This window comes from Denticeps clupeoides, chromosome 11, assembly GCF_900700375.1.
Source record: "Denticeps clupeoides chromosome 11, fDenClu1.1, whole genome shotgun sequence".
Lineage (NCBI taxonomy): Eukaryota > Metazoa > Chordata > Actinopteri > Clupeiformes > Denticipitidae > Denticeps > Denticeps clupeoides.
Genome location: NC_041717.1, coordinates 3,462,203 through 3,480,226, shown reverse-complemented (window position 1 = coordinate 3,480,226; position 18,024 = coordinate 3,462,203). Strand labels below are relative to the sequence as shown.

The window sequence follows — 18,024 nt, the reverse complement described above, 5'->3', positions numbered from 1 at the left end:
GAGCCTTTTTTTTTTTTAAGTAAAAAAAAATATTGGCAAACTATAAGGGATTGTAATGCTGGTATTGCTCTTAACTGAGAATCAGTGATTTGTAGGTGTACTGTATTTTACAGTAAATGAACTGGCCGGGCATAGGACGTAAGACTGAAAAGAATCAAACTTTTGGTCACCAGTACTTTTATGTAACCCCCCCCCCCCTCTTTTTCTATTGCATTTCCCATGTGTGATATGATTAATAAATGACAAAAATCTGTTTGCCTTGTCATTATCTTATTAATGTTCTTACCACATGGTAAGAGAAAGTGATTAGATGTCATATGTGACAGCTCCCAGTGAAATGTGACCCCTGCATCACCCTTAGTAAGCAGTGTGTCGGGATGGTGCCTTCATCAAGGGGACCTCAGTGGAACCGGCAAACCTTTGAGAAGACATAACTGAATAAGTGTCTGATGTTGGGATCAGCTGTTCTCAATGTGAAAGCGAAGTGATTGTCATTGTGAAACACAGAGCAGTTATAGAAGGTGGGGATGGTGGTTTGCTCAGTGGCACATTGGTAGATCAGGATTTGAACCTACAACCTTCTGATATGGGTGGTTGTAACCTAGTGGGTAACACACTCACCTATGAACCAGAAGACCCAGGTTCAAATCCCATTTACTACCATTGTGTCCCCGAGCAAGACACTTAACCTTAAGTTGCTCCAAGGGGGACTGTCCCTGTAACTGCTGATTGTAAGCCCTCTAGTGATACTATGTACTGTATTGAAAACTGGTGAACTAAATAATGCCTAAAATGTAGTCATTTTCATGCATATTTGGTACATTCATCTTCATCATGAGAACGGTCTGTAGGGCTCCATTCTAGAAGCATGATTATGGGAGGAAGTGTCACCGTCAATCCAAATTCGCACGTCGAAACTAAACTTGACAATGTCCTCACACTGTAGCAAAACGGGCAGCGAAGTCCCATTACGAAATGGCAGGGTGTGTCGAGCCGGGAGTTCCGAGGTGAGCTCGGCCGGGCTTGGTGGTGTCGCCTCAGGGAGCGATGGGCATCGCCCATTCATCACAATTCTCAGATTGCGCAGTAGCTCAAAGACATCACCGACAAACACCACCGCACACGGCCGGTTACCCGCTGCCAGTGAACCAAATCACGCCTATTACAAAATATGTTGAATTAATATACCAAATAAAAAACGCATAACTAGCACGCTAGCTAACAAAGGATTAGCCTATGTGGTCTAAACTACATAACAAAACTAAGCACGTTTTTTTTAAAGCCCTACAGGTGCGGCCATCTTCCAGTCACCTCGTGTTTTTTTATAATCATCTCGGAAACAAAGTATTCCGATCATATAAGGAAAAAGGCGAGGATCATGTGAGGAAGAGAAGCACAAAGACGCGGGCGGGCTCCGCCGAGCACGCGACTTCCGCTCCGGGTTGTCAAAACAAAAGCCGACGCGCTTCCGCCGCCGCGTCAAAATAATCTTCCGACTTTTAAAAGACGTTTTCGGGACAGAAGCGGCCGCTCCGGGCGCCGATTAACGTTCGGCTGCGCTGGCGAGTCCACGCGAAAAGTCTCAACTTTTTCTTTTCTTTTTTTATTTTTAATTTTAATTGGAATTATTATTCTTCCCTCGGTAATTATTTATTCATCGAGGGAATAATTTCACGCGTTCTATATTTTGTTGTTGCGGATAGCCAGCCCGCTTATGAGCCAGGTTCCAGCCCGACGAACCGACGCGACAAGTGGACCGGCGGCCCGGTCCGCGGACCTTTATTGCGGCCGGCGGGGCGGGCGGGCGCGGATCTGTGCTCCTGCACTCTTGTTTTTGGAGGAACTCGGACGGAGCGGATACTTCCTGCGCCGCCGCCGACGCCGCTGCTGCTGCCGCCGCCGCCGTCGCGGCTCCTGCGCTACCGACTGTCCTCACAGACCCCCGGTTGGAGGAGGCGGAGGCGGAGGAGGAGGAGGAGAGTAATGGAGTTCCACTGAGAGCCCCGAAGTCTCGCACCGACTCCGGCACCGAAAAAGCCCTCGCGGCGGCGGGCAGAAATGAAGCTGCTGAAGCCGAGTTGGGTCAATCACAATGGTGAGGAGCGGCGCGGCGCGGCGTTGTGCTGGAATCCGAGCTTCAACTCGCGCTTTTGTTGGGCTGTTTTCTTTTTTTGGGGAGGGACGGAGGGTGGAAGGGGGCATCCTCGGTCGACGTTAGAGGAGCCCGGGGACCCCGGGACCCATTTTGAAGTTGCGGACAGGCGGCGCGTCTTGAATTACTGGGACTGGAGCAAAGGCCAAACCACCGAGGCGGGTTCCGTCCAGACCCAGAAGTAACGTAGCAGCAACAATGTAGCGCGAACGGAGACTTTTTTTTTTTTTTTTTTCCCCGCACTATTATCATCATTCTTTACATGGCTGCGGAACATCGGGAAACATTTCTTACCTTATTTAGCAAGATTGCTCCGCTAACTTTGCCGTGTTTTTTTTTTTTTTTTTTTTTTTTTGTTCAGGCAAACCAATATTTTCAGTCGACATCCACCCGGATGGAACCAAGTTTGCTACAGGTGGTCAAGGTAATTGGATTCGGGACCATTTTATATGTGAATGTGGGCGCTATAAATCCAGCCCACGGTTCATGGTGCTTTGCATGTTTCAACAGGGGACGATTCGGGGAAGGTGGTCATATGGAATATGGCCCCTGTGCTCCGAGAGGAGGACGAGAAGAACGAGAACGTCCCCAAGATGCTTTGCCAAATGGACAATCACTTAGGTATGCGTCCACGCACTTTTTTTTTTCTCTTTGTGTTTTGTTGGTGTTAGTCTTGACATCAGGCATTTTAGTTGATTACCTGTATTCGTCCTTCCTGCAGCCTGCGTAAACTGTGTCCGCTGGTCAAACAATGGACTTTACCTGGCCTCAGGGGGAGACGACAAGCTCGTCATGGTTTGGAAACGAGCAGCGTACGTCAGCGCGCTTTTTTTCTGCCTTGTAAATCTTGCTAACCCCTTGATTCTGAGCATTTCTGCGCATTCAGCATGTAATTTGTAAAATGCTTTTTTCTTTTAAATAGGCAAATGTCAATGTTCATTTTGTCTTCTTAAACAGCTTTATAGGTCCCAGCACTGTCTTTGGGTCCAGCAGTAAGTTGGCTAATGTGGAACAGTGGCGATGTGTGACAATTCTTCGAAATCACACAGGAGGCAAGTCCTGAAATGGCTCATGAAGTTTTATATTTTTTTCAATGGGGTTATAAATGTGAAAAATGGATGCTGACGCTTTGTTTCACGTGGGTTCAGATGTAATGGACGTTGCTTGGTCTCCTCATGACATGTGGTTGGCCTCCTGCAGTGTGGATAACACCATTGTCATATGGAACGCTCGCAAATTCCCAGGTAGGGAAAATAAACAAAACAAAAAAAACTTGTATTTATTCTTCTTTTTTTTTTTTTTTTTTACATTTAAACGCAAGCTAATCCAGTCTTCTAATTAGTCTTTGATGCCGAATAGCAAACTGGCTGGGGAAAAAGGGAGGGAAGTTGCATTCCAGAGATTCAGAAAACATCAATGGGCCAATCATATGCTGTTGCTAGGGCTTGCAGCGTGATCTCCTTGAGGAAGCAGCACACTTTGGTTCTTTCTAGAAAGACTGCATGAAGCAACATGATCTTTCATTTATAATTTCTCCCCAGAAATTGTTACATCACTGAAGGGACATACTGGGCTTGTAAAAGGACTCACCTGGGACCCTGTAGGGAAGTACATTGCCTCCCAGGCTGATGATCACAGCCTGAAGGTCTGGAGGACCATGGACTGGCAGCTCGAGACCAACATCACCAAGCCTTTCAATGAGGTGAGACTCCAGGGTAAATCCTCAGCGTCACATGAGTTGCACGGATGTCTGGATTTAAGGATTAACTTAATTAAAGTAGTGTGCACTGTACTTGACTGAATCAGCCAGCTATTTGCTGGTTTTGACCTTCACACATTTAATATTTTTGAGTGTTTTAATCTTCAGGTGTAATGATGTATACCTTAGGCTAATGTGCATACTGTGAAATAATATATTTTATTTAATGATTTGTTCTGAGTGCACAAGAACAAGTAATAGAAGTGTTAGGTTTTATTTGATTTTTAAAAATCAAATGACTTAATTTACCTCTTCAGTGTGGTGGAACGACTCATGTTCTGCGCCTTAGCTGGTCCCCGGATGGTCAGTACATTGTCTCTGCCCACGCTATGAATAACTCAGGACCTACAGCTCAGATTATTGAAAGGGATGGATGGAAGACCAACATGGACTTTGTTGGTCACAGGAAAGCAGTCACAGTTGTGGTCAGTACTGAACAGCTCTACTTTTTTTTGGTGTACTATTATTATTTTATTTATAGTGGAAGATATGTCCATATCTACATTTTTTGTAAACCTTGTCTTGTGCAAAACATGCACGTAAGTAAATTAATAAATGAAATTACCACTGAATATATGTACAAAGTATAAAATTAGTTTTAAGATTGAGTGAGTAATTAATTAGCATAACTATTTAGTGCCATTTTTTACTAAATTAGCCTGTTGCTAGTATTTTATGAATGGATATGATGAAATTGAACTTTTTTTTCCTAACTTTGTGCACAGTCGCCAAATACTGTATAGCCAACGATTGCATAACCAACAGCTTTCTGGAACAAATAATGTAAAAAATTGTGCCTCTGGTGGCACTGTTAGCATGCTAGTATGTTAAACTAGGATTGTTAAAATATCAGTAAAAAATATTTTACGTGGTGATGTGTATCGATACAGGGACATCTGTATTTTAAATGTAGTCCACCGGGTGGTGCTGTCGAGCGTTTTGCTTTAGTGAGGTCAGCAGAGATGAGAATCAGCGTGCAACTACAACCTCCACTCCTGTAGATGGCGCTGTGCCGCTGGCTACTTAAAATTATAGGCAGAGTGAAATTGCATAACATGACAGATCGTACACAGCATCTTGAATTTCAGCTCGGTTTTTACATTTTCAGTGAACAATATAGTGTGTATAGTATCACAAATTATAATCATATTGTGACCTGTTTATCATATCGTGAGATCCTGGCCTTACTTTAATCTATGTTCACTTTAGGATCCCAGTTCTGTTTTTTGTGCTTGTGTTCGGTGTCACCAAACCACACTTTATGCTATGCTCTGTTGTTGCAGAAATTTAATCCCAAGATCTTTAAAAAGAAACAGAAGAACGGGAGCTCGCAGAAAGGCAGCTGCCCGTACTGCTGCTGCGCGGTGGGGAGTAAAGACCGCTCTTTGTCTGTGTGGGTAAGACACGACTTCAGACTCATTCTTTTCCTAAGTTCAGACTGTTAGCAGCTACAGATATGCGATGTCATGACTCAAAGACTATAAAATGTTCAGTCAGTATAGAGTAGACAAATCTACTGATCGTTTTTGTGACTCAATCAAGTGGAGGACTTTCAATCAAATTCTAGAGTGATTTCTTATGACGTTTGTGCTGAACAGCAAGTGCTAATGCTGATGCGATTGAAAATGTGCTACCTCAAACACTGCGGTAGAGGGATTCAACAAGCAACTGTTTGAGGTTGCCCTTCTTTTGCAGTGTCATAATTCAGTCAGTTGAAATTCTATCCTCAGAGGGTATTTTTTTTTTTTTTGTCCTTGTTCCATAAGTTCCTCTCATCCACCAGGAATGTTTGTGCACTAGTACGGGGAACACAAATTTCCCGTAATTAGTTTCCTTGGATTTTAGAATCATTTAAATGGAAAGATGTTTATTTTAAGTGTGTGTGTGTGTGTGTGTGTGTGTAATGTATGGATGGGTGAATGACCTTTCAGCTGACCTCGCTAAAAAGACCCTTGGTAGTGATCCACGACCTGTTTGACAAATCCATCATGGATATTACATGGTGAGTGTCTGAATTGAAATAATAAATGAAATAATGTTGTACAAATATAAAAATATTGCTGGGGGAATGTGACTGAAGTGATATCTAGCCAGTAAGATGTTTTTTAGATATTTTATGCAACAAAGCATTTAATCCAAATGCGATATTTGTCATTCAGGATTCTGAATGGCTTGGGAATCCTAGTGTGCTCCATGGATGGCACTGTGGCATTTTTGGATTTCTCTCAGGATGAACTTGGGGACCCTCTGAGTGAGGAGGAGAAGGTAAAGAAGAAAAAAAATTAGGGCCCACACATAATGTATATGGTCTCTTCCTTTCCATCTATTCAGTTCATTTTCTTTCACCTGCCATTTTTTTTTTTTTGATTTTTGCCCTTACCTCAGGTCATCAGAGCTTGATTTTTTTTTAAGGTGTTTTATTTATAATTTTTGAATTTCCTTCTTTGTAGAACACCATACACCAGAACATCTATGGCAAGAGCTTGGCCATCACCATGGAGACCCAGCTCTCCACAACAGTCATAGAGAACCCAGAGATGCTGAAGTACCAGCAGGAACGGCAAGGTGCAGAGCATGCCAACGCAGTCTCTGGTCCAGGTCATGAGAGCCAAACGCCAAAACTCACCAATGTAGTCAATGGAGAGTCCCTTGAGGACATTCGAAAGGTATTTTCCACATTTGTTTCTCCCATGAATCAGATTTATTTATTTAAATTGAAACCTTTTTTTATTATTAGGTATTTGAATCTTATAATATTCATATAATGGAACCAATCAATGTCCCCTGTGTGTATCACTCATAAATACAGTGTTATTTGTTGTGAAATGCCATGATAACCATTTTTAGTGGATGTTATATGAAATGATTACTCTAACTGCCTAGAAGGGCCGGACCATTATTGTGAAGCCCAGCATCGATGCCGTTCCCACGGTTTTATTAGACCACTTGTTGATGTGCTGTTATTGGGGGTTGTGAGTTTGTGCTTTGTTTGTTAGTCCCTTTTGTCTTTTCTCCCTGCAGAATTTGCTGAAAAAACAGGTGGAAACTCGAACAGCAGATGGCAGAAGGAGGATCACTCCCTTGTGCATTGCACAGCTTGACACAGGGTAAGGCATAAACACACTCCACACACTAAAGGCACAATACAGCATTGTGCTTTTAATGCAGCACACCTGCTGTAAAGACGTAGCTGACCTGAATACAAGTGCCAGAAATACTTGCATACAGTCTACTTTTTTTTTCTTCCTTTATTCAAGCACTGTAGCTCCACCAGCCTTCTGAAATTGAACTGTTTCTGTATGAAGTTAATGTACCCTAAAATGTGTGCTTATTACACATTATTTTCTTGAACATTCAAATGAAATGAATGAAACCATTTTTAGCAGCATTTGGGGTTTGGTATGTCATCTAACTGACTGAAGAGCCACTTAAATTGACTTCAGAAACAGATGCCTCATTTCAGCCACTGGTGGCTGCTATTCTTCATGTATTAAGAATAGTTCCTATTTTGATCCTAAGGTCTGGGCATGTTGTCATTCCCTGTTTCTTGTGCGACAGCGTCAGCGTTCCATAGCTGTCATAAATGCAAAATTTTAATTCATGTTCTTAAAACAATCTGGTTCACTGGCACAGTATTATGTATAATTGAAAGGTTATAGGGGTTGGAGGTTTGATCCATGTAAATCTGCGGTCATGTTTGCTATGCCTCTAAATTTTGTTTTCTCATTTGTTTCCTCATTTAATGATTTTTAGATTTTTTTTGCATGCGGAGGAATGGCATTGCAGTCTTACAAACTTGTCAGTGTAGCTGAAGAACTCATTATTTTGCTTTATTCTGACTAATCATGTGTGGAAATTTGCTTTTTGTTTTCAGAATTTCACTTTTCCTGTTGTTTCTGCAGGGATTTTTCTCCTGCCCTGTTCAACAGTGTTCCCATCATGCCTGGCTCTTCTATGTCCACCCAGCTCACCCCTCAACTATCATCAGACTCCAACACTGCAAACTCTCTGGGACTACGGCCAGGACAGGATCCATCACCAGGAAAAACCTTGGAGGAAAACAAGGATGGGTACCTTAATCTTGTATCTCTGTGTGCAATATGCATTGTCACCATGAAGATACATCTAACTTTTCTGTTTCTTATCATTGTTCTTTCTGAAAATTCTTATTTCAGTCTTGGCACATCATCTGTAAACTTGTTCACCTCAGCCACCAAGATCGAACCAATGAAAGCTTTAGATTCACGATTCACTGAGAGGTCAAAGGCCACGCCAGGAGTTTCAATATCCTCGTCACCCGCTGGGGTATCTCCTCTCGACAGGTATTCATTTTGTTATCTTGATTGTTAGCCAGAAATGTATCCACCAACCTGTGGAGTTAAGCAGATATTAATTATCACAACATCAGATTATGTAAAGCTGCAATTTAAGGTGCATTTAACATAAATCACAACATCTGCAACAATTACAACTGCTACATTACACACCCATAACCATGCAGCAGGAAAAACTCACTTATTATTCAACTGTTAGTCCCTACTGTGAAAACAACTCGCATATGTTAATTTTGTGAGCTATTTTTGATTTAGACTTTCTTTATTCTTTGAAATGGCCTTTATTTTTTCCGTTCATAATTTTAGTCTAGTTTTAAAGTACTTTGTCAACTTTTTTGCAGGAAATACTTTAATTTGTCTCATAAAAGTCTATCTGCACCAATCCCACCAGTAAACTATATACTAGATGTATTTTGAATGTCCACTAGTATTTTAGTCCCCTCTCATGCATTTAGGTTTATTGCCAAAGATCTATTTGTAAATGGTCAATTAAATTGCCATTAAATTATTATTTTTTTATTATTATTTATTTATTTATTTATTAATTTTTTTATATTAAGAGTCAAAGACATCAGCACTTTAAAAGACTCGAAACTCAAGGAAGATACAAGTAGTGACAGTGAGGACAAGATTGCTTCAAAAGCTCTCGCCATCCCCAAGAGAAAGACTGAAATTGATGGGGGAGAGGTGGTGGAGAAGAGGAAAAAAGGACGACCCAGGAAAGATGCCAAGCTGATGATGCCCATGCCTCAGTCTCTTCAGCCGGTAACTATGGAGATTTAACTGTCTGCTCATTCAGTGCTCATTTTTACCTCCTGCTACCTTACACTCAGGTTGTTTTGTTTCCGGCTCACACAGACCCCGGTAATCTCTGAGAAGGAACCCTCGCGAGTGGCAGCTCCGGCGGCACTGCTCCGTCTCCCCACACCTTCTGTACAGAAGTCCTTCACCTCACAGGTCGGTGGCTTCTGACTACATAATTTTTCTCTAATCAGTTTGCATTCTTTTATTAATTATAATGGATATAAAATGTAACAGTACTTAGGTATTTATTGTGGTAGAAGAAAAGGTATATTATACACACACGGAATGCTGTTATGAGGATCATTGTATTTTTCCACTTACTGTGAAAATCCTTCATGCTTGTCTGAATTGTTAAAAAAAAAAAAAAAAAAAAAAGACTGGTAATTGGGATTTGTTCAAAAAGTCAATGCTGAAGTCCAGTCCAAACTGACCAATTAGGTTAGGCTTAGGTACAATCTTTGCACAAATATAATCTTGTCTGTATGCACAAACATGTTCTTTTGACTTAATACACGCTGTTATGTTCAGGTGTGTGCAGAGCCCTCTGTATATTTAGAGGTGGAGAATGAAGTGTCTACAGTGTCCGGGTCACGTCTCAGCCAGCTTCGCTGCTGTAGGGATGGCCGAGAATGGGATGCCCTGCTGCCTAGTCGTATCACCATTGCCACAGGAAGCTGGTCAGTTTCTGAGTGAAAGGGTGGGGTCGTGGCTCTGCTCTCTATCAGAGTAGCTGTTCATGTGTGAGACGGCCATACACAAAATTGCTTTCTTAAAAATAGATTCTGAAAAACGGTAACCCATTCAAAAAATGATTGGATGATGATAAATCAGACTGGGAGCATCTCATAATAGCTGCTATAAAAATAACAATTTTTTATTGCAATATCATTTGTGTAATGAATCTTCTTTATGTATGAATATGGTTAACAACAAATAAAATAATTTAATTGTGGAGAGTGCAATTATGGGGATGGGTTAAGGGAATGGGTAAGAATTATACCAATATAGAGCTATTGTATTCCTGAGACTGGAATGAACTCTTCTCATGCAAATTATGTTTGTTTGTTTTTTGGCTATATCATAATAAAATACTGAAACAGCTGTAGAAATATATTTTCTACATGATCAGTATATCAGAGTGTAAATTTTAGAAAGATCCATCTTTCCCCCTCCCTTTTATTTATCATGGGAGTTCTTGTAAGCCTTGCCTCCATTGGGCTGCATTAAAAGGCAAATTGGTTGTAAAATTCATTGCCTCATCATGGAGGTCTAATTATTATGTTAATAATCATTAACAGGACAATTATGTTGTGGAAGGTTTGCTGTATTTAACTTTTGATTCAGTTCATTCAAAAGCTGATGCATGTTGAGAATTCACTGCGTTGGGTCTCTCTCTCTCCATGTCTGTAGTGATCTTCTAGCAGTGTCCTGTGAAGACCGAACGCTCGCCATCTTTTCTGCATGTGGACGGAAGCTGATCCCTTCCATCCTTCTCCCAGCACCAGTGTCCAGCCTGCACTGCTCTGGCTTTTATGTCATGGCACTGACTGCTGCAGCCACACTGTCTGTCTGGTGAGGACTTCAATTTCTCAGCTTACATTAAGTCCATTAAGCCACAATGCTGCAGACACAACTGGTTTGGGGCACTGGGTAAATAAATTGTATTATTATTTTTCACAATTTTTTTATAAAAGCGATTGGTGCCTCTATCTAATCTTCAAAAAAAAAAAAAACATGATAGAGATATGTAGAGATATTGGTCATAAATCTCTAAAGAAATAGTACGGTTCTGGCAATATCACTGGGTGTTTTAAAACAGAGGGTAAAATGGATTGTACAAAATACTGCAAAATATTGCTATTGATTTACTTTTTTAAAATTGGCACTTAAATTCACAGGGCAGTTTTATGGGTGACTTTAAGGGTCTGTTAAAGAGCCACTTTATATGGTGGATGGTGAGCGCTCAAGAGCACGGAGATCTGGTCCAAAATGTGTCTGCACCAAGTATTCTGTTATATGAAATGAATACAGTTTTGCATAAACTGGTAATTGATTGTACATGTAATTTTGGACATTTAAAACCCTTTCCCAAGGGCTTTCCAAATTACAGAGGCCTGAAAACCGTGAAGTTTTGTTGCACACACTGTACCTAAAAGCTTTGAGGAATTGCTGGCTTGAGAACAAGTCTACAGCAAAAGTGTAGTCTTGAGCTATGCAGAATTGTTATGTGGGATATTATCCACAAGTGGTGACAAGTAGTGTGCTGGTATGCATATTTAATTTGTTCCAGCCACAACAAACTTGAGCAACTTTGCAGTGCGAGAGTAGTCACAGGAGCGAGGGTCGGAAAAGTCATTATCGAAACGACGTTAATCTATCATGATATATTTATCGATTTAAAATACAAGTCTACAGATCAGTTTCATTTATTTTAGTTATTTTATTGGCCAGTGTTTGTTACTGCTATGTTGCTACATTTTATTCTACTTGTTATTCATGGTTCATTTCTTTATGAACAGGGATGTACAGAAGCAGATTGCGCTGGTCAAAAATGAGTCACTGCATACAGTGCTTTCAGGTGAGAACACAATTTTTTTTTCTTATTTGTCAGTCCATGTTTATGTGAGGAATTGCATCTTTGCATTGCTCTGCACTCCACCAATATTCCAGATGGTTCCTGAATTTCCGATTTTCTTTTTTCTTTTCCTTTTCCTCATCTTTCTCTGGCAGGTGCAGACATCACCATCACCCAAACGCTGCTCACCCAGCAGGGAGTTCCTGTCATCGGCCTCTCCAATGGCAAATCCTACTGCTTCAACTCTTCCTTGGAGACTTGGTACAGTCAGGCTCTTAGAGGCTTGAATAGGCTAAATAAGCCATTCAAATCTCTTACTGAAAATATGAATAAGACTCCCAAGAGATGTTTATTCATTATCCAAATCAATGATAATCCAAGTCAACCTGAATCTTACTATCATTCATTTCATTTGTGTAAAGTAAGCCACTATTAAAGTAAATATTCTTTTGATGCAGCTTTAATGTTCAGTGGCATGCACAGTTTCACAAAGAACACAATTAACTGTTCATTTACAGCTGTCATTAGGAGTTTTAGCTGTCATTAGGTTATTTAGTTTTAAGAAGAACGAGTGTTTATATTATTTGGTGTATTAACCCTGCTTTTTAAATGCGGTGTTCCCCTCTCAGGAACCTGATCGCTGATAAGCAGGATTCCTTGGTGCAGTGTGCAGACTTCAGGAACTGCCTGACCTCCCAGGATGCAATGGGCACTACAGGACCCCTATCCATTATGCAGGGCCGCAATATCAGGTAGAGGAGTTTTCCTGATTCTTAAATCATTTACTGTCAGTTTAGGCACCGTGATATTCAAGTGTTAAGTGTACAAAATTCCAATATCAAATATTTTCATAAGAACTCACCTGGTATGGTGACTAAAAATGTTCACCCTCATATTGCTGTTCAGCTATAGAAATCACTATTATAGAACACTCATAATAAACCCAAAATAACCTAAATATATAAAAATTGTGTTTGTGTAGTTTATAGTAATATAGAATGTTAATGTAATGATTAATTTTAGTTGATACATTTTAAACTCATTCTATTGTGAATAAATTTTACCATTTTGTCGTTGTGTTCGCAGTGCGGGTCGACTGGCCACCAGGCTCTCCTCTACACCCCACCACTTGCAGCAGGGCATGACCTTGGCATTCTTGGAGAACCAGCTCTCCTCCTCGCTCACCCTGAGCTCAAGCACTGAGTACCGGCACTGGCTTATCATATACACCCGCTTCCTGGTCAATGAGGGTGAGACTGTGCAAAAAAAAAAAAAAAAAAAAAACTTGTGTAATAAGTATGAGCTTTTCCTATTACTTTTTTGAATTGAGGACAAAGACTAAGGTTGAGTTTTCCTATAGCTCCGATGGCAAATAAACCCGTATACTAGATGACTGATTACTACGGTCATGGCCAAAATATTGAGAATGACACATACTGTCAAAGTTGCTGCTTCCATTTTTTATTGTGCCAATTTACATAAACTCCAGAATGTTATGAAGTTTGATCAGATGAATTGCAAAGTCCCTCTTTGCCATGAAAAAGAACTTAATCCCATAAAATGAATTCCACTGCATTTCAGCCCTGCTGAGATAATTTCAGTGATCCTCTCTAACACAAGTGAGAGTTGAGGAGCACAAGGCTGGAGATCATTCTGTCACGCTGATTGAGACTGGATGCTTTAAAAGGAGGGTGATCCTTGGTCTTTGTGCATTGTTCTTCCTCTGTGACCATGCTTACCTGTAAGGGAACACAAGTAGTCATAACTACTAAGATTGCACCTAAATCAACCATTTATCAGATCATCAAAAACTTCAAAGAGAGAGGTTGTGAAGAAGGCTTCAGGGCACCCAAGAAAGTCCAGCAAGAAGGACCGTCTCCTAAAGAGGATTCAGCTTCTGTATCATGGTGCCACCAGTGCAGAGCTTGCTCAGAAATGGCAGCAGGCAGGTGTGAGGGCATCTGCATGCACAGTGAGGAGAGGACTTTTGGAGGATGACCTGGTGTCAAGAAGGGCAGCAAAGAAGTCTCTTCTCTCCAAGAAAAACATCAAGGACATACTGATATTCTGTAAAAAGTACAGGGATGAAGTAAAGTTCTCTGATGAAGCCCCTTTCTGATTGTTTGGGGCATCTGGGAAAATTATTGTCTGGATAAGAAAAGGTGAGGGCTACCATCAGTCCTGTCTCGTGCCAACAGTAAAGCATTCAGAGACCATTCTTACTCACAATTTTGCCTAAGAACAAATCAATGAATGGTATGGTACCAAAACATCCTCCAACAGCAACTTCTCCCAACCATCCAAGTCCAGTTCGGTGAAGAACAATGGCTTTTCCAGCATGATGTGGCACTGATAACCAAGTGGCTCGGGGAACAAAACATTGAAATTTTAGGTCCACGTTCAGGAAACTCCCCGGACCTTAATCCAATTAAGAATTTGTCCACCTGTCTCTTGAGGATTGACCACAAACAAAACCCCACAAATTCTGACAAACTCAAAGCACTGATTATGAAGGAATGGGTTGCCATCAGTCCAGATTTGGCCCATAGGTTGATGATGATGATGATGATAAGAACCCTTTATTGCTGTTGCAATATACAAAAGTACAAGTACTACTACACCGCAAATATTTACTCTTTGCATAAATGTGATGTAATTGTCAATAAAATGCTTGTAATTCTACTTCAATATACCACAGAAACAAGTGACAAAAGATCTAAAAACAAAAGCAGCAAACTTTGTGAATAACAGTATTTGTGTCATTTTCAAAACCTTTGGCCACGACTGTCATTTTGGACATTGGGCTTTATTTGTGGTTTCGGTCTTGGGGACCAGGATCACAATTTTTTTGGTGAAACCTGAGAACTTCTTCCCGAAAAGCAACAAATGTGCAGGAAGCGTGTTGTGTCCGCTGCCTCCGTGTATTAAGGTGCAGGCTTTGAGTGTTGAAATTGCTAATCATATATTTGAACTTAAATAATCCTATTTAGCTGTGAGTCTGTAACCTTGTGAGAGTGAACGTAAATGTGCTTGAGTGGTCTGTGTTGCATGGCATTGCAGGTTATGAGCAGAGGTTGCGTGAGCTCTGTAAAGACTTACTGGGACCAGTCCATAAATCCAGCGGCAGCGCCTGGGAGCCCAATGTGCTGGTAAGCCTTTTGATTTTCAAATGCATTCACACCATGAAAATGTAGGCTGAGGTGCACGTCCAAATTTAGATGAGACAAGTGGAACAAGTATATGAAATGAAAATGGGTCAGAACATTGTTTTGTTTTTATGTTCACAATTGTAATTTGTGCACACTGGCCTACTGTCCACACAATGTATGATGCTGTAGTCCAGTGGTTGTTGTGTGTAGCATCTTGTATACTTCCTTCAGTAGACAGTTTCAGGAGACATGAGAGCTGTTGGCCAACATTGATACGAATTTGTGATATGGATCCCACCAACACTGATGCATCTGCTGACTACATGACTACAACATGAGCGGGCGGCACTGTTATGTTGAGAATGGTACCACATGTTATTTATACTGGAAATTCTGAGTCCTTCAAGTCTGAAAATAATATCTGAAATATCCAATTTGTCTTTGGAAGAACACTGTTAGTTAGTCTTTCAGTAGTCAGTACTCAATTAGTCTCCACATATGCCAAATTGAATTTATTAGATAATATTAAAAAGGCATACAGCTGCCTTTTGGGGTAGTGTGTTACACTGAAAACTAAGACATGAGGTCCAGCATACCTCAGAGACAGGAACGTGTTCAGAGACTGATGTATGATGGTAGAAATTACTCTTGTGTAAGTGTCTTAAACTTTGGAGATTTGGAGGAACAGAGATTTAGATGTAGTGCCTGCCATAATTGATAATTTCTTTGGCTTGTGCAGCATTTTGATTGGGTCAGCAAAACCTTCAGAAACTAAGTGCTGGACAGGGAGGCTAGGGTCAGAGGTTTAACGCAGTATTGGCTGACACCAGGTGAACACACACACACACACACACACACACACACGCGTACACACACACACACACGCGTACACACACACACACACACACACACATACACATACTCTACCTTTCACCTCCACACTTACCCACTCCTCTGTTGACTTAGTAGGACGTCTACAGAAGATAGGATGTATTTTTAAGAATTTTCAAACCAAGTACTCAGCCAGGACTGATTTATATGGAAGACGAAACGAAAACGAAAGATGTTTGCTGGTTTAGCTTCATTAACCCAGTGCCTCATTGCCTATTTCCTGCTATATATTCTGTTTGTTTGTCGTTCTCTAAGCAATCTCTCTACTCTAGTTTAGATGTGGTTGTAGATACGGTTGGACCATCTACATTTTACTACTTACTGCTTTATACCACTGACTGGGTGAGAAACATAACATGACATTTTAACGCTGTTTTGCAGGGGCTTCGGAAGAGAGACTTGTTGATGGAAGTGCTGCCTGTAATTGGACAGAACCTCCGTTTCCAGAGGCTCTTCACCGAGTACCAAGACCAACTGGAGCTTCTTCGCAACAAATAGTACTTCTCTAGCCCCCTGTACATCCTCCCTAAAGGCCAGTCAGTCCGCCAGCCAGTGGCACGCTGTTCCCCCTGCTGATCCCTGGGAACGCCAGCCTCCCCCTCATAGCAGACAGTTCCCCGAAGGAAACATGGTCCATAGGATGGACACAAACTGCTTTAACCAAATTCTGGTGATGAAATAATGAGACACTAGTAGGAAAAGTGCAAACCTATGAAGTGTTTTTCTTTTCTAATAATAAATAAATAATTTGTCTAATATTATGTTTTAAATTGTGGTGCCATTAATGTCCTTTTTCTGTGTTAATGATTTTACGAGGTGGACAAGGTGCCCTTCTTCATCCCGCTTTTCTCCTTGACATCTGTCTGGCCCTACACTGGTATGGCCGCATGTAGAAATCTGCTATTTAGTTTTTTTTTGTTATGGCTTTTTTTTTTGTTTTGTTTGAGCTCTCACTCAACTGAAGGTGAGAGGAGAGAGGCACTATGGATGGACACAGCCATGTTTTGCGGGGAAAGACTCCCCAGCGTAAAGACTTGACCCTACCCTTTTCCCTTTGTACAGCCTCTCTCTGGTAGACATTTGTAAATGTTTGTATAAGGCAATTTCTTTTTTTCCATTTTCTATAAAATAAAGGGCAGGACACATAGGGGGAATAAATAATTTGACTGATGCTCAATGCATTTGATTTTTTTTTTTTTTTCTTTGTTAATATTTTGTATCTGGTATCATTGAATTCTCAACCCTTACGGTAAAGTTTTAATTAATCAAGTAATACTTTAAGTTACTGGAATGAGATTTTAAGCATTTCTTTTGTTGATACTAACTTACTAAATTATTATTATTTTATAAAATGGCTGTAAATTGTTGTGCCATCTAATGACAGTTTATCAACCCTTATCGCACAGTTTGCTGTGTAATGGTACCTTATGGAATAATGCCAAAGAAAGGGCATAGTTCAGCCTTAAAGAAGGATGGAATAAAAGCTATATTAATTCTGTTTGAGGGTGCCGTGGGACACTTATTTCTGGGCAACTGTTCTATACTGTTAACACAAGGGGGCAGTAGAGAGTCACAATTGGCTGCACAGAAACTGGCCATATTGAATATTTCTACACAAGGAAAGGTCTTCATGACAAGGTCAGCCGGCACTGACTCACCTGTCAATAAGTGTGTGTGTGCGTGTGCGTGTGCGTGTGCTCCTACTTTGAGGAACACATACTTTGTAGGGCACTCTTTGAATTATTCATTTTTTCAAGCTTGCCAGAAGTAGCTATGTCAAAAAATTAAACAAGTCCTACTTTGCCATCAGAATTTCAATTAGCAAAACAAGAAAAAGGTTTTAAAAAAAAAAACAAAAAACACTGCTTTTAAGAATGCTATTCTAATGTCCACTTGCCCATTGACAAAAATATAGTTGATGACAGAAAACGTCTTGTGAATTAGTGTAATACAATTCAGAAACGGTCTTGATTCTAAAACAACATTCTTTTGTACATTGTACTTATGCTGCTGCACTTAGATTGAATCAGACATGCCTCAGAATAAAGGCCTGCTTGGGGCTCACTTGGGGCTTTTAGTTTTATCTTCAAGCATTCCCACTTCACCCAGCACCCAAGAACCTTAACTTTCATCCACCACAACAGCCGTACAAATAGCTGAGGTGGTACGGCACCCTATGAGATCAATAAAAACCAACAGCACAGTCTGCCGTGGAACAGAATCCGCTTGATGTTGTACAGAAAGGGAGAAAAGGGTGGGAATTTGCCTCCTCAGCCGCCACCGCACAGCAAGCTTTAAACACAAAGACGTCATTCTGAAGGTCATGTAAAGGGGAGAAGAGGTTGGCAGGTATTGGCATA

At 40.8% G+C, this 18,024-nt stretch overlaps 1 protein-coding gene across 1 annotated transcript; it reads left to right on the top strand.

The window, feature by feature from the left end:
- The first annotated feature begins 1,512 nt into the window (after positions 1-1,512).
- Positions 1,513-16,835, top strand: hira (histone cell cycle regulator a). The gene is made up of 25 exons (XM_028995840.1): positions 1,513-2,095; positions 2,514-2,576; positions 2,663-2,773; positions 2,874-2,964; positions 3,110-3,204; positions 3,301-3,396; positions 3,694-3,854; positions 4,169-4,336; positions 5,195-5,308; positions 5,843-5,913; positions 6,071-6,176; positions 6,362-6,577; positions 6,933-7,018; positions 7,814-7,981; positions 8,087-8,233; positions 8,806-9,010; positions 9,104-9,202; positions 9,578-9,726; positions 10,460-10,621; positions 11,569-11,627; positions 11,780-11,885; positions 12,254-12,376; positions 12,711-12,874; positions 14,685-14,773; positions 16,046-16,835. Exons 1-25 carry the CDS (start codon positions 2,059-2,061, stop codon positions 16,160-16,162), a joined length of 3,003 nt encoding a protein of 1,000 aa, XP_028851673.1. The 5' UTR covers positions 1,513-2,058; the 3' UTR covers positions 16,163-16,835.
- The last annotated feature ends 1,189 nt before the right edge of the window (positions 16,836-18,024 follow it).

What these genes read in the sequence shown, in the direction of transcription:
- hira (XM_028995840.1), top strand. Translation starts at nt 2,059, where the DNA reads ATGAAGCTGCTGAAGCCGAGTTGGGTCAATCACAATG. An exon ending in GTTTGCTACAGGTGGTCAAG is followed by an intron (nt 2,577 to 2,662) that starts GTAATTGGATTC and finishes ATGTTTCAACAG; the next exon opens with GGGACGATTCGGGGAAGGTG. An exon ending in ATTGCACAGCTTGACACAGG is followed by an intron (nt 7,019 to 7,813) that starts GTAAGGCATAAA and finishes TTGTTTCTGCAG; the next exon opens with GGATTTTTCTCCTGCCCTGT.